Raw genomic sequence first — 14,568 nt, forward strand, 5'->3', positions numbered from 1 at the left:
ATCACCCCAGCCAGTAACCTTTCTGGTTCAGCTGAAGTTTCCAAAGCATCTTCATTGGCATTGCAATTTGAAGGTTGCAAGACCACGGAGAACAGTGGCCATCATCTCTGTCTTAAAAGGGTCCATAACTAGTGAGCCAGCTGTAGCTGGAAACAGCCAATCTTAGTCACCAAACCCCTCTGGACCTCCAGTGATAGTGCTGGTTCCAAAAGTATCACTGTTAATAATCTGCTCCTTCAAAGGAAGTGCAACCTTGTCTGGAACAGGTCATCTCCTTACCTTTTGGACCTGAGAACATGTAACGCCTCTTTCTTATCTGGACTGGGCAAACTGTGATGGTTTGGGCAAGGGGTTGACGAGGTGTAAAGCAGGGCTTGCCAAAGGGGTTGGGGTTGGTGGGGGTGGGTAGGTGGGGTTGGCGTGCACAGCTTGTACGTAAACAGGTCTGAAATAATTCAGTTACATACATGTTGTTTGGAGAACCAGACCACAGACCCTGCATACTGGATTAATCAGGTAATAACTGAAAGCACCCGAACATAAGTTATTAGTAGCAATGACAACACAAGACTAACTTAGGTTCTAGAGCAAGTGAACATCGATGTGATATTTTGACTGCCATTTGGTTTACTATCGGAAAGGAATAAGCTTAAATAAAACTCTTTAACACTGCTTTCCCCTCCCCCAATTTAATAGCTCGCTAACACATACCACAAATGAAACAGGTTGTCTTCAAGATTTCCTCTTTTTTTTGTTTTTCACTACGGAGATCTGCAAATGTATCGATTATGACTCCAAAAATTAGGTTCAGGACAATAATGATGACAATGAAATAAAACAGGAGATCATAGACAACTCGAGCAGCAAAGAGGGGTTCCTGAAATGACAATAATGTTTCTACGTGATGTCAATTTGCACCCAGCTGAGAAACATTTACTTTGGATCATCTGTGTTTTCAGAGCATCCATTCAGGCCAAGCAATTACATCCTGTTCATTTTATGTTGATGCAGCGCGAAATATGTATTATATTTCCACATTAAAAAATAAACCCCACCCCACAGCTACCCATGGTTGTTCTGTTGCATCTGGTTTGGTTTACACTGACGAATTAGCTTGGTGGCATGAAAATCTATTAAGTGAATATGGGTATTATCCAGCCAAAGCAAGGAATGGGATCAAGGCACTCCCTTTAAAACACTCCAAATAAAATCGAAAGGCATCTGTCTGTCTATCTATCTAGCATGCATGAGCATGAAGCTACATCATACAAAATGCTTACATCTTTAGAAGGCTTTCGGAGCACATCACCCACTCCACCACCATTTCTCAGGCCCTGGTTCAGAACTGTCACAATACACATTAGCAGAGTGTCACATGTCCTCTCAATCCCATCCTCATCTGGTTCTTCATCTGTGGATGGAACACATGCATGTACATGATACAGGACTCCACTAAGATTTTGACTAATGGCAGAACTAGACAAATGTAGAGAACATGTGGTTGCTGCCAAACTGGCAGACAAACACCTCCACTTTCAGTAATGAGTGGTAGAATAAAATGCCTGACATAACATCATTGTGTTGAGAATTTCCCCCATCCCTTCAAGCTAATGAAATGATGCACTGACAGAGAAACTCTCCTTGTGATTATATAATACTTTCTTTTTCTTTTTCTGGACATTATGCAGAGACAGGGCAGAGGAGAGGAGGATATACATGGTGGCTGCTTTTAGGGGCAACTATGTGTTCTGCATATAATCTCATTTTGGTCTAACTAAGCAGCAGATACTTGCTCAGGGAAAAACAGAAAATGTTTTGTGAGCATTCTACCAACCTAATTTTAAAGCTGGTATTGTAGTACTACAGTTCTCCTTTGAACATGTATCCATCATTGCTGTTAATCTTGTGGTAGGAACAGTGCCACTTTCTGAGAGAACAAAGAACAAAATGTTGGCAATGGAATGATTTGTTGCAAAAATATATGTACACGGTATCAGCAGACACATTAAAAATTAAGACAGAAATAGGCTGACAATTTCACATTTTGGAACCAAATTTCGGTTTCAGATATACTCACTTGATCAAGGAGCTAAATTTAAATACATTGCAAAATCTGTGGATAAAAGTCTTTTGTTGCTTTATTAATTTGTACGAGACAGCTTGAGATATATCTCTACCTTTGTTTTACTTAACAACAATTATGTAAATAACATTTGAACTCCCAAATAATTGTGTGTTCTGGCCATGATAAAACCCACAAGTCACCAAATCTCTCACTTAGTGTCAGAAGAAACAATGAAAGAAGACTGCTGAGGAAGAAGACTAAAGCACTGGCAGTAATGAAGAGATCAGGGTTTCACATTTACAATATATCACAGGCATTTTACTGTTGCTTCTGCCTAAATTACAGAACTGACATCAAACAGAACTCCATCTAGTTAGGATGAAATATATTCAAAGCTAGAAACAACTGTCAGATATGAAAATAACATCAATTTTTAAAAATCATTAAAGTATTCACAAAGAATGACAAGGAGGACACTGAGCTGAGGCATCATCTTTTTAAATCCAGAATATTTAAAGAGTTTCAAGGATGAAAACATTGTTTCTCATTTATAAATATGTATGGAGTTGAGTAAAACACTAATTTAACATTTCTAAAGTGAGTAAACGACGTATATATCAGCTTTATTTGATCAAACACCTATTTTGCCTTATGCATCACAAATGATGAATCTGCGCTGAAAAGAAAGGATTTGAAGGAGCAAAGTTCACAAAATGATACTACCCAAATAAGACTCGATTATCTATCTAACATTCTGTTGTCACTGGAATGGAGATGGATCCTATCTGGAATTAATAATACTGTACACTACAGTGGAAACAAGTTTTGCTAGTAGGAGCAATACCTGTGATAGGTGTTCTTTCCACCTCCATGATGAAGTCATCTTTCAAGAACAAGAACCCAACAATGGAGAAGAGATACACAAGGATGAGCGCTAATACTGCTGTCAAAATAATGGAGCGTCCATTCCGCGTAACACTTTTAATTACATTCAGTAAAGTCTCCTCTCTGTACACCAAGTCAAATAACTGGGGGGGGGGGGGACAACATAAAACAGAAAAGTGATCAGTAGAGCTCCTTAAAGTGATTGCCACCTGAACTCAAGTAATGCAATAGTGCAGACATTTTCAAACTCTGATCTGGGGGAGCCCAGGATCAATTAAAAACTTACAGATTTCTCAATGAGAAAATCAGTAATGCAGGACAAGCTTCTGTGAAAGGCAGGTTGCCCACCAAGATCTATCCTCCCTGCCTATGTGCAGCCACGTGTCTGCTGAGTGTGTTGTAGGATGCACTCTCATTTCTGACTGAGTAATGCAGGGGACTAACAGATAGCTCAGTGCTTTGCATGAACTTAAAAACCACTGCATTAGAGGAATAAGCAGCACAATGATTTCAGCGGGCATTGTCCAGAGCTGGCCCAAGACACCACTTTCTGTCAATTCACATAACTAATCCTAAAGCATCAAGATTTTTCCATGGCATACAAATTGCTTTATGTTAATGATATTAAAGCAATCTTAACACCTGTAGGATTATTTTGTATAGTTTTGTTGTTGTTGTTGTTGTTGTTTTATGCGGATGACTGCTTGTTCTTAGCTCTCTTGAATATTGGAAGCAGTTGGACAGAAATACTTAAACCAGCAAGTAACCACCTTCTGTATGGCTCTCTGTTATAATGGGACAACAAAACAGTATGGAGAATATCATTGCAATCCATCACAAAGAGGTCCTAGGCGCACAAGTTTAAAAAGTGGAAGAAAAAAATGGGACTGGATAGACACACCATATGAACACCTTAGAAAAAAATATTTTAAAAGAACTCCACCCGAGTACAGGTGCTTTAATCATGTAATAACTAGTAATGCAATAACTATGATTATTAACAAATCCAGTATTCTGGGTGAATCATCAATACTTAAAATGAAGATAGTCAAAGTGAAACAGGAAGCCTTTAGCTGCATGGTAACAGAAGCAGCAGCTTAAAAATGCTGCAGCTCCACCAGTCTCATTGACTGCCTCATGTAACTACCTACTCTTATGCAGCAAACTAGACCATGGCAAAAGCTTTAAAAAGCTGCCAATGTTGCTACAGCACTGATGGATGCACCAGGGATGTATGGGCTGGGTCAACTGCGAGCAGGAACAAATGTGTTCAGACCCTATGAGGGTTATAACACAGCAAAATGGAGCTCCTCAGCAACCTTCAAAGCCAGGGAAGGAAGGGGAGGTGTCCTGGTGATGGGTGCGGTGGCCTGGGATGGAACTCCCAAGTAAGTAGGGATTTCCCTGTATTCCACAGGTGAGCTGCAGAAAGAATGTGGTTGGTCAAGTGAGCCATGGACTCCAAAAGGTTGAAAACCTAGAATCATAGAATAGAATCATAGAATCATAGAGTTGGAAGAGACCACAAGGGCCATCGAGTCCAACCCCCTGCCAAGCAGGAAACACCATCAGAGCACTCCTGACATATGGTTGTCAAGCCTCTGCTTAAAGACCTCCAAAGAAGGAGACTCCACCACACTCCTTGGCAGCGAATTCCACTGTCGAACAGCTCTTACTGTCAGGAAGTTCTTCCTAATGTTTAGGTGGAATCTTCTTTCCTGTAGTTTGGATCCATTGCTCTGTGTCCGCTTCTCTGGAGCAGCAGAAAACAACCTTTCTCCCTCCTCTATGTGACATCCTTTTATATATTTGAATATGGCTATCATATCACCCCTTAACCTCCTCTTCTCCAGGCTAAACATGCCCAGCTCCCTTAGCCGTTCCTCATAAGGCATCGTTTCCAGGCCTTTGACCATTTTGGTTGCCCTCCTCTGGACACGTTCCAGTTTGTCAGTGTCCTTCTTGAACTGTGGTGCCCAGAACTGGACACAGTACTCCAGGTGAGGTCTGACCAGAGCAGAATACAGTGGCACTATTACTTCCCTTGATCTAGATGCTATACTCCTATTGATGAGGCCCAGAATTGCATTGGCTTTTTTAGCTGCTGCCAGCCTTATGTCTTTATCCGTACAGTAAGGGATAAAGACATAAGGCTGGCTCAAAACATTTTGGCTACTCAGGTAGAAAACCCAAATGGCATTCACTAATATTGTATGTTTATTTATTATTAAATTTATATCCCATCTGTGCACTGGATAGCTCAGTTGGCTGATAACACCAATGTTGCAGGTTCAATCCCCATATGGGACAGCTATATATTCCTGCATTGCAGGGGGTTTGAATATATGATCCTCAGAGTCCCTGTTCTATGATTCTATTATCCAAGGAACTCAAAGTGACATACACACTTACCCCCCCCTCCATTTTATCTTCACAAATACTTTGTGAGGTACTCTGCCCAAATCCAATTCAAATACATATTACTACACACGGGCTCAGTACCCTTTCATTTCAATGGCACTTTGCCTACTTGCCTTGTAGGCAAATCTGTTACCATGCAGCTAAAGGTTTCCTGTTTCATGAGCATGGAACTGATGCTCATGCATCAGATCTGTCTATCTCCTCCTCTGTCACCATGAACAATGCTCTAGATCTGCTGCCTGAGATAGCAGCCTCACTTTCCTTAATGATAAAAGTGATATGATCTAATATTATGACTTCATTTCCAAGCATCTGCAGAGATGCCTTCAATGAATGTGTTGTATTCCACAAAAAAGTACATTCTGCAAACAGAGGTGAATAATACAAATAAGTAGAACATGGTTTTAAGTACTTGTTTAAAGAAGGAAGAGGGAACGTCAGTTTAAAGAATGATGTTCTTTAAACTTGCATCACTACTATTGCTATTAATCAATGGTATTAAAATATGTACATATTTTTTACCCACACAAACCAATAAGAAACACATCCTTCATGGTGTCAATCATCCTAAGATGATTGAATTGTACATCTAAAAATGCAATATGGGTGTGACTAATGACCAACATATGTGGACAAACACAAGCGTCATACAAATAGTGTCAGAACACCAGGATTGAGATCTAACATGAATCAAATGAGTTGTATTTTTCATTTTGGCAAAACAGCCACACTCCAGAGATATACTCACCAGGAAGCTGTAAAAGAATTCATGCACACAGAGTCCCAGCATGCAGACAAGGACATAGGCAACGTGGTAGAGGAAGGCCATATCCATGATGACTGCTCTGTATCCACGAGTAAATGTGCCTCGATTCCCAACAAAGCTCACCAAAAATACAATCTTGTTACAAAGCTGGGGGAGTGGACAAAAATTGCTATGCTTCAATAATCTGAACCATATCTCTTTAGAATATCACACCAGGAAAACATTTAGAATACAATATTAACCATATTATCCCCCCTCTTTATATATAGTCAATCTTCGTTTTACATGGGGGTTACCACTGCGCACACTGGTGGAGCATGCATAGTGCAGAGGTTTTATTAAGCGGATTTTCCAACTGCACAAATTCCCTATCAGACACCCGACACTAATTTGTGTGGTTTTTTTTAAGGCTATAAGAGTCAATAGTTCTTATCTACTGATGATTCATTTATTAATCTGCCTTAGTTTATTAACTAACAGGTACAAAAAGAGAACTATTTTAAGGGTGTTTACAAGGAGGTGACAAAGCATTACTGCTGAGAGATGGAGATGAAGAACTGGAGGTTCTGCCCAAATTGAAGTTTGGTTTAAGTATGGAAACTGAATGCATTCCACTTTTCTATAATTTGTGTACATGCTGTCCCTGCATTTAAGTGCAGGGCTTAGCGTGACCATTTGTCCTCCCAAGTTTTTCCAACTCCACATTATCAACCGTTCACATTTTTCCCCCAACACCACATATTATCTCCAACTGCCCACAAAAAAACCTTGAACTGGTGGGGTGAAGCTGTAATGCTAGCTTCCTGGTAGTTATGTTGCTGCTGTATACCAGGACAGAGAGAGGTGAAGTGGTGAAGTTGGCATGCTGAGGGCACACCAGCAGAAGCACTGGATTGACTCCACAAGTGTGCCTGCACTTCGCTGACCTCCCTGGCTCCTTTGCTTCCCAGTAAGTAGCAGTGATACAGCCACTGGGACATTAGTGATGGGGCTCCACCCCACCAGTCAAGCAGCTTTTGACCAGGAGAAGCATTGCATCATGGAAGCTACTACACAGGCAGTTAGAGCTGTTTCTGTTTCAGCAAAGGATCCCCATGCCCAGTTTGGTGGTTCTACAGATCTCAAATGAGCCAATGGAAAGAAAAGCATATCACAGTTTAATTTCAGGGTTTTAAACTCCATAATGAAATGGACAAAGTAGGCCTAGGAATGTGCTTGCAGCCCAAATGTGTTCGCCCTTCCCTTTTCTTTGAGTTGAGGCTTGAAATTGAACAGATTATTTGTATACCGTACTACCTTAGTTTTTTAATGGCCCAAGATGAATGGAAAAGAGACAAACAGCCAACTTTATAGATAAAGTAATTATTGGAAAACTCATTCTGAATCTGACCAGACACGGGTTAGAGCTCAATGTCGAGCCTACCAAGTGGCGATAATGACAGCGAAGAGGACCTTCTTCACTGCCTCTATTGCATCTGCAGAAAACAGCAGCAGGAGACTCCTTCAGGTGGTTCACAATGTAACAGAACCACCTGTGTCATAGACATGGTATGGACCCCAAGATCTCCTGCAATGATTTTGCAGTTTTTTGCAGATAAAGTTGCTCAGATTTGGAAAGAGGTAGACTCTACCATAGGAGCAGGGCCCGGGCGTGAAAGTGCTAGAGTCCTGTCCATTCAAGTTGCACGGGGTCAGTTCCAACCTGTTACCTCCGAGGATGTGGACAGGTTGCTTGGACAAGTGAAACCGACCACCTGTCTCCTTGATCCTTGCCCATCCTGGCTCATAAAAGCAAGCCAGGAAGGACTGGGCGATGGGCTCTGAGGGTGGTGAATGCTTCCCTCTGTGAGCGAGCCTTCCCAGCCACGCTGAAAGAGGCAGTTATTAAACCGCTTCTTAAAAAAACATCTTTGGACCCAGCCAATATGGCCAACTATTGCCCAGTCTCAAATCTTCCATTATTGGGCAAGGTGATTAAGCAGGTGGTTGCTGAACAACTACAGGCACGTCTGGAGGATGCGGGCCATTTGGATGCCTTCCAATCAGGATTCAGGCTTCATCATGGGACTGACACTGGCTTGGTTGCACTGGTCAATGAACTCTGACAGGCCAGGGACAAAGGTGAAAGCTGTTTCCTAGTTCTGCTGGAGTTCTCAGCGGCCTTTGACACCATTGACCACGACATCTTTCTGGATTGTCTAGAGGGGCTGGGGCACTGTTATACAGTGGTTCTGCTACTTCCTCCTGAGCCGTGTCCAGAAAGTGGTATTGGGGGATGAGTGTTTGGACCCGTGAGCTCTCACTTGTGGGGTGCCTCAGAGTTCCATCCTCTCTCTGATGCTCTCTGATGCTTCTTGTTATCTACATGCAGCCGCTGGGAGAGATCATCAGGGGGTTTGGGCTGGATGTTCATTAGTGTTCATGCGGATGATACCCAGCTCTACCTCTCTTTCAAATCAGAACCAGTGAAGGCGGTGAAGGTCCTCTGTGAGTGCCTGGAGGCGGTTGGAGGTTGGATGGCGGCTAACAGATTGATGTTGAATCCTGACAAGGCAGAAGTACTGTTTTGGGGGGACAGGAGGCGGGCAGGCGTGGAGGACTCCCTAGTCCTGAATGGGGCAACTGTGCCCCTGAAGGACCAGGTGCGCAGCCTGGGAGTCCTTTTGGACTTGCAGCTGTCCATGGAGGCGCAGGTCAATTCTGTGTCCAGAGCAGATGTTTACCAGCTTCATCTGGTATGCAGACTGAGATCCGATCTGCCTGCAGACTGTCTTGCCAGAGTGGTGCATGCTCTAGTTATCTCCTGCTTGGACTACTACCTTTGAAGGTGACCTGGAAACTTCAACTAATCCAAATGTGGCAGCTAGACTGGTGACTGGGAGCAGCCGCCGAGACTATATAACACTGGTACTGAAAGATCAACATTGGCTCCCAGTACATTTCTGAGCAGAATTCAAAGTGTTGGTGCTGACCTTTAAAGCCCTAAACGGCCTCAGCCCAGGATACCTGAAGGAGCATCTCCACCCCATTGTTCGGCCTGGACACTGAGGTCCAGCACCGAGGGCCTTCTGGTGGTTCCCTCACTGCGAAAAGTGAAGTTACAGAGAACCAGGCAGAGGGCCTTCTCAATAGTGGCACCCGCCCTGTGGAACACTCTCCCATCAGATGTCAAGAAAATAAACAACTATCTGACTTTTAGAAGACATTTGAAGGCAATCCTGTTTAGGGAAGTTTTTAATGTTTGATGCTTTATCATATTTTTAATATTCTGTGGGGAGTTGCCCAGAGTGGCTGGGGAAACCCAGCCAGATGGGCGGGGTGTAAATAATAAATTGTTGTTGTTGTTGAAGTACTTACGTTAGCAGCACCAAGAAGGATCAATGTAGGCCCAAGGCCAATAGTGTATATGGACCTGAGCATTACAGACACCAGAAATGGGCGAATACCAACAGGTTTAGGGAAGAAGAAAAGCAGCAATGTACATATGCCTACTGCTATCCAGAGAAGAACTGAAAATAACGGAGAAAGTGTGCCTAGAAAGAAAAAGAAAGAAAGAAAAAGTCATTATAACTTTATAACATAAAAACTGTATTACTGATACAATACCAGTGTCCTGTCCAACTCAGTATGTATAGGAAAAATTGTATTTACATATTTATACTTTTTCAGTCATAATGATGTAGAAGATAAAATGAGCAAGATGGCAACAAGGCTGGGAGCCCTTTTCTTGTGCTTTTAGTAGTGCCTTGATCTGCAGACATTTTTTTCCTGCAGTGAAATGATTTCAGCAGATCAAGCTGTGGCAAAAGCACTAAACAAGCTGGGCCATTCCCAACTGCAGGTGGGTACCTATCCTGTAGGTAAGTGAGTGTGGTTGTTTCTGGAACACAGTCAGAATCCAGGAGCTGTTGAGGAAGCGACTAGGCTCTTTACACCAGTGTTTCCCAACCTTTTCCCAACCATGGCCCCCTTCCGACCTAGTTTCCTTGGGCACAGCCAAAGGGGGGTGAGGGCAGCTGTCCCCCCAAATATGTAAAAATCAATACAAATTAATACAAATCTTAGGTTCTGCCCCCCCCCCCCCAATTCTGGCTACACCCATGCCTCCCCATCCTACGGGTAGAAAGGTAGCTATTTAAATGTTTTGTTTGTAAATAGAACATGTTTTATTTATATATATATTAATTTATACAAAATACAGTTACATAAAATGATAGGAACATAATGAAATATTGTTGAAGCAGGAAAACATAGAATCATAGAGCTGGAAGGGACCCCAAGGGTCGTCTTTCTAGTGCAAACCCCTCCAGCGTAGTAAACTCAGCTCAAGCATCCCTGACAGATGGCCATCCAACCTCTGCTTAGAAACCTCCAAGGAAGGAGAGTCCAGAACCTCATGAGGGAGATCCATCTTCCATGTATTATAAAAAGTAAATAACACTTATGTGACCCCAGTTATTTGACACAGAGTGGGAAAGCTACAGATACAGTCCAAAAGGTGCACAGGGAGTTCTGTATATATGGGGAGGGGGGAATTAAAAAGCTAGTGGTCCTCACTGACTTGGTGCAAAAAAGATATTGCTATCTGGAGGAGTCCTGGTTGCCTAGAAAAAACACTATAGCCCCACCCTTAACCTTACTCAGAGCGGCTTTCTTCTGAGTAGACACTTCATTATTTGCTACAGTAGATGCAAGCCAGCAGCACCAGATGACCCCACTCAGCTAGACTCCAGCCCGCGGGGTGGACTCCAGCCTGCACCTTGAAGAGCCGGGCCAACGCTGGCGATGGGCCCTGCGCTCCTTGGCAACATCCGAAGGCCCTGATCTGCTTGCATGGATTGCACCCCATGCCTTGCAGAGTCAGGCCCAGGCTGCCACCAGGCCTAGCACTGGTGGCAGCAACAAGCAGCTCTGGCTCACCCAGCCCTACCCATTGCCACCCCACCACTGCACTTACCTGACCTGGGGGTTCTGGATTGCAGGCTCTACTGGTCAAAAGGGGAGCCTCAGCAATCACCCTCTCCCACCGGAAAGAAATCAGGATTGATTGGCCAATCAATCAGGATTTTAAAAAAAGAAGAAAAAATTTCTTCTTCACTTCCCTCTGTGGTCCCCATGCCTCGTGCTGTGGCCATTTATGCAATTTTTACCTGTGGCCCCCCTGGAACATCCTGGGACCCCTGCTCTAGGAAACACTGCTCTACACCGCCATCCCTGATGTGTCTTGTGCTGTGCTGTAATAAATAAACAAAAACTGCAAACTTGGGCTAAGGTCAAGCGAATAGTAGAAGGGGATACAGTATGGACTCATGCATGCTTCGGTTCATAATAAAAGTAGAAGTGGATATGTTTATGTGTTGTCATAGTTTGCAGGAAGAAGGAAGACCCTATCGCCACAAGCTGCAGACTAAAGCTGCTTTTAAACATGCTATGTTAAAACTCTGCTAAAGGTATTGATAAAGGGATATAAACCCTTCTACCTCTTGGTCATGAGTTCATAATGAGTCCAGTTAGTAACATGTGAACCACCATCAGTGGAGTGAATCCGGTTTCAAGGAGAAACACGTGTTCCTCATTAATACTTCCTGCACCACACTTGAAGATTACAAACACTCTTATTGGCAGGCTGGCTCAGCCAAGGATTGAAGTGGAGTGACCTGGAGTCTGACCTATCCTTTCAGCCCATGTGGTGCTGAGCAGGCGATGGCATAGCAACAAGGGATCACAGCTCCTGAACCATCAATGAAGCAGTCGAATGAAGCAGTTTTTGTCCCTTATGGTCCTATCCTCACAAGTATCCCAAACACTTGAAGATGTTGGAGAGAGAGAGAGAGAGAGAGAGAGAGAGAGAGAGAGAGAGAGAGAGAGAAACTGAGCCTAGGGCTTGCCGATCAGAAGGTCGGCAGTTTGAATCCCCGAAACAGGGTGAGCTCCCGTTGCTCGGTCCCAGCTCCTGCCCACCTAGCACTCCGAAAGCACGTCAAAGTGCAAGTAGATAAATAGGTACCACTCTGGCGGGAAGGTAAACGGTGTTTCCGTGCACTGCTCTGGTTTCGCCAGAAGCGACTTAGTCATGCTGGCCACATGATCCAGAAAAACTCTCTGCGGACAAACGGCAGCTCCCTCGGCCAGTAAAGTGAGATGAGCACCGCAACCCCAGAGTTGTCCGTGACTGGACTTAACTGTCAGGGGTCCTTTACCTTTAAGTAAAATAAATCCCTGCACACAGAAATATAGTACATCACACATTTTAGGTGCTGAGCTTAACCTATTAATTCCAAGAATACTGGAATTAATGTACTTCCAAGAGCACATGATGGGAGGTATTCAGCTGCACTGAGCTGAAGAAGGCAATCAGAACACATGACAGGAGCAAATCATATGCCTCAGGGGATGTGAGCATCTTAATGAGCATGTTGGCGCAGAACTTTCTGAATGACACCCAAACTTCTCACTTAACAATTATTAGCACCCTTGCCATATCTGCTGCCCCAAACATCACAAATTAAGATCTCTCACTTTTAAACACTTGCAGACATTTTTAAAAACAATTTTTATTGGTTTTTAAACAAATACAATAACCATTAAACACTTACCCAGCAGTATAGCTAATCGTGTATGTTATCCATTGTCTCTAGACCTACATTTACACATTCAACATTCAAACATATTACTTCATGTAACCTCTCCACTGAGAATATTGAGCAATTGGAACTGCATACGGTCTTGATTTTGGTCATTAACATAGCTAAAGAAAGGGGTCCACATTTCTCTATACGTTATGCCTTCAATTGCCCTCCTGTGTCTAGTGCAGGCTTCCTCAACCTCGGCACTCCAGATGTTTTGAGACTACAATTCCCATCATCCTGACCATTGGTCCTGCTAGTTAGGGATCATGGGAGTTGTATGTCAAAAACATCTGGAGGGCCAGAGGAAGCCTGGTTGAGTGAGACTCTCAGACATTGCTGTATCCCAGATATTATTTCCCCCTACGTTCAGGCGTATTTCAGCCTGGTTCTTCCATTGCTGAGCTATCACTAATTGTGCTGCGGTCAGTAAGAAGCCTACTAGTTCACTGTGGCACAGGGTGGAGCCTAAATCTATTTCCAAAGATAGTAGGGCTAAGGCAGGATTTGGAGAAAGGGGTTGCCCTGTAATTGCGGATATAATGGAATACTCTCTTCCAAAAGTTTTTAACATAAGGGCATTCCCACCAAACATGAATAAATGAACCAAGCTTTCCACAGCCCTTCCAATATAAAGGGGAAGGGGAGGGATTACATTTTGCCTCCCTTGAGGGAGGCCTCTTGTTAGCGAGCGGAGATGGTTTTGAACGGGGAGTGGTCCAGATACCCATTACCTTTCAGTTGGGTGGCCTAAATCTAATTCCTACACAACTGAAGGCTTCTAGCACCCCCACCTGCACTTCCTGATATACAGATTGCTGTATATTTGGGAAGCGGCACCTTTCAGGGCATATGCTGGCCTGCTGCATAAGGATTCAAACAAAGGATGTGTCTGTAGGCCCTCTGCCCTGCACTCCAAACGAAGTGCAAAAGAATGAGTCTGAGCTACCTGAAACCAGGTAGCATGAGTGTCTTTTAATTTGCCATGCAGTTCCTCTTGGGAAATTGCTTTCCCTCCAGGAAGCAGGTAACAGATTGTGTAAATGCCTACGTCTTCCCAATCCTTGAACAGCTGATATTTATTTGTGTATCTAAAAGCTGGATGATCCAGGAATGGGACCACTGGTGAAGGGCCACTGTTTTGTTCCATGTTCTCCACACCATCAGTACTGATCTAGTAAATGGTTTGCCTATTTTCCTTACTTCCTTCAAGGACAAAGGTAAGAAGGGGCAGCCTCTCATTGAAGGTGTCAAAGGGACATTGTCAAGTTGGACCCAAAGGTCCTGTGTTCTTCTGCTGAGCAATGGGATCAAGGATTTGATTTGAAAAGCAGCACAGTTTAACATTAAGTTAGGCATTCCCATCCCATGTCTGTAAAGAGTTTTGTTTCTTATCCTAGATTTTTTGCCTCCTGACACATATGCATTGAGTTTGTTTTGCCATCTCTTTAGCTGAAGAAGAGGAATGGGAATAGGCAAAATTTGAAATATATATATAAGAAATGAGGTAACACTGGCTCCAGGTTTATGTTGGGTTTTGAAAATTTAGAAATGAAATTGCTTACCTTCATCGCCATCATCTCCAAATGGGTAGAAAAGAGCTACCGCTAGGTTGATGAAAACGGCCAGATTGAAAGATATACTTCCCCAGAGGGAAATGTGCCGGGAGAACCAGAATAGAGCTGGATTATCTGGGGAGGGAAGAGCAACATTCTGACAAGGAGGCAGCAGAATTATGATCATCAAAAAATAACAGTTTCTAGAAGTGATGTGATGTAAAATCTCCTGCAATGAAGCAGTAAACA

The 14,568-nt window shown here is 43.3% G+C and overlaps 1 protein-coding gene across 6 annotated transcripts in view; it reads right to left on the bottom strand.

The window, feature by feature from the left end:
- Window positions 1–14,568, bottom strand: part of ITPR2 (inositol 1,4,5-trisphosphate receptor type 2) — a 370,362-nt gene that overhangs the window by 20,587 nt on the left and 335,207 nt on the right. For all 6 annotated transcript variants that reach the window (XM_081023379.1, XM_081023378.1, XM_081023377.1 and 3 more), the window contains 7 exons: window positions 14,329–14,454; window positions 9,495–9,670; window positions 6,120–6,284; window positions 2,910–3,093; window positions 1,835–1,927; window positions 1,281–1,411; window positions 712–877 (listed from right to left, as the gene is read on the bottom strand). In XM_081023379.1, coding sequence (XP_080879505.1) covers window positions 712–877; window positions 1,281–1,411; window positions 1,835–1,927; window positions 2,910–3,093; window positions 6,120–6,284; window positions 9,495–9,670; window positions 14,329–14,454 — 1,041 coding nt within the window. The remainder of the gene's footprint in view (window positions 1–711; window positions 878–1,280; window positions 1,412–1,834; window positions 1,928–2,909; window positions 3,094–6,119; window positions 6,285–9,494; window positions 9,671–14,328; window positions 14,455–14,568) is intronic.

This window comes from Podarcis pityusensis (assembly GCF_964106645.2).
Source record: "Podarcis pityusensis genome assembly, chromosome: 10".
NCBI classification, from domain to species: domain Eukaryota; kingdom Metazoa; phylum Chordata; class Lepidosauria; order Squamata; family Lacertidae; genus Podarcis; species Podarcis pityusensis.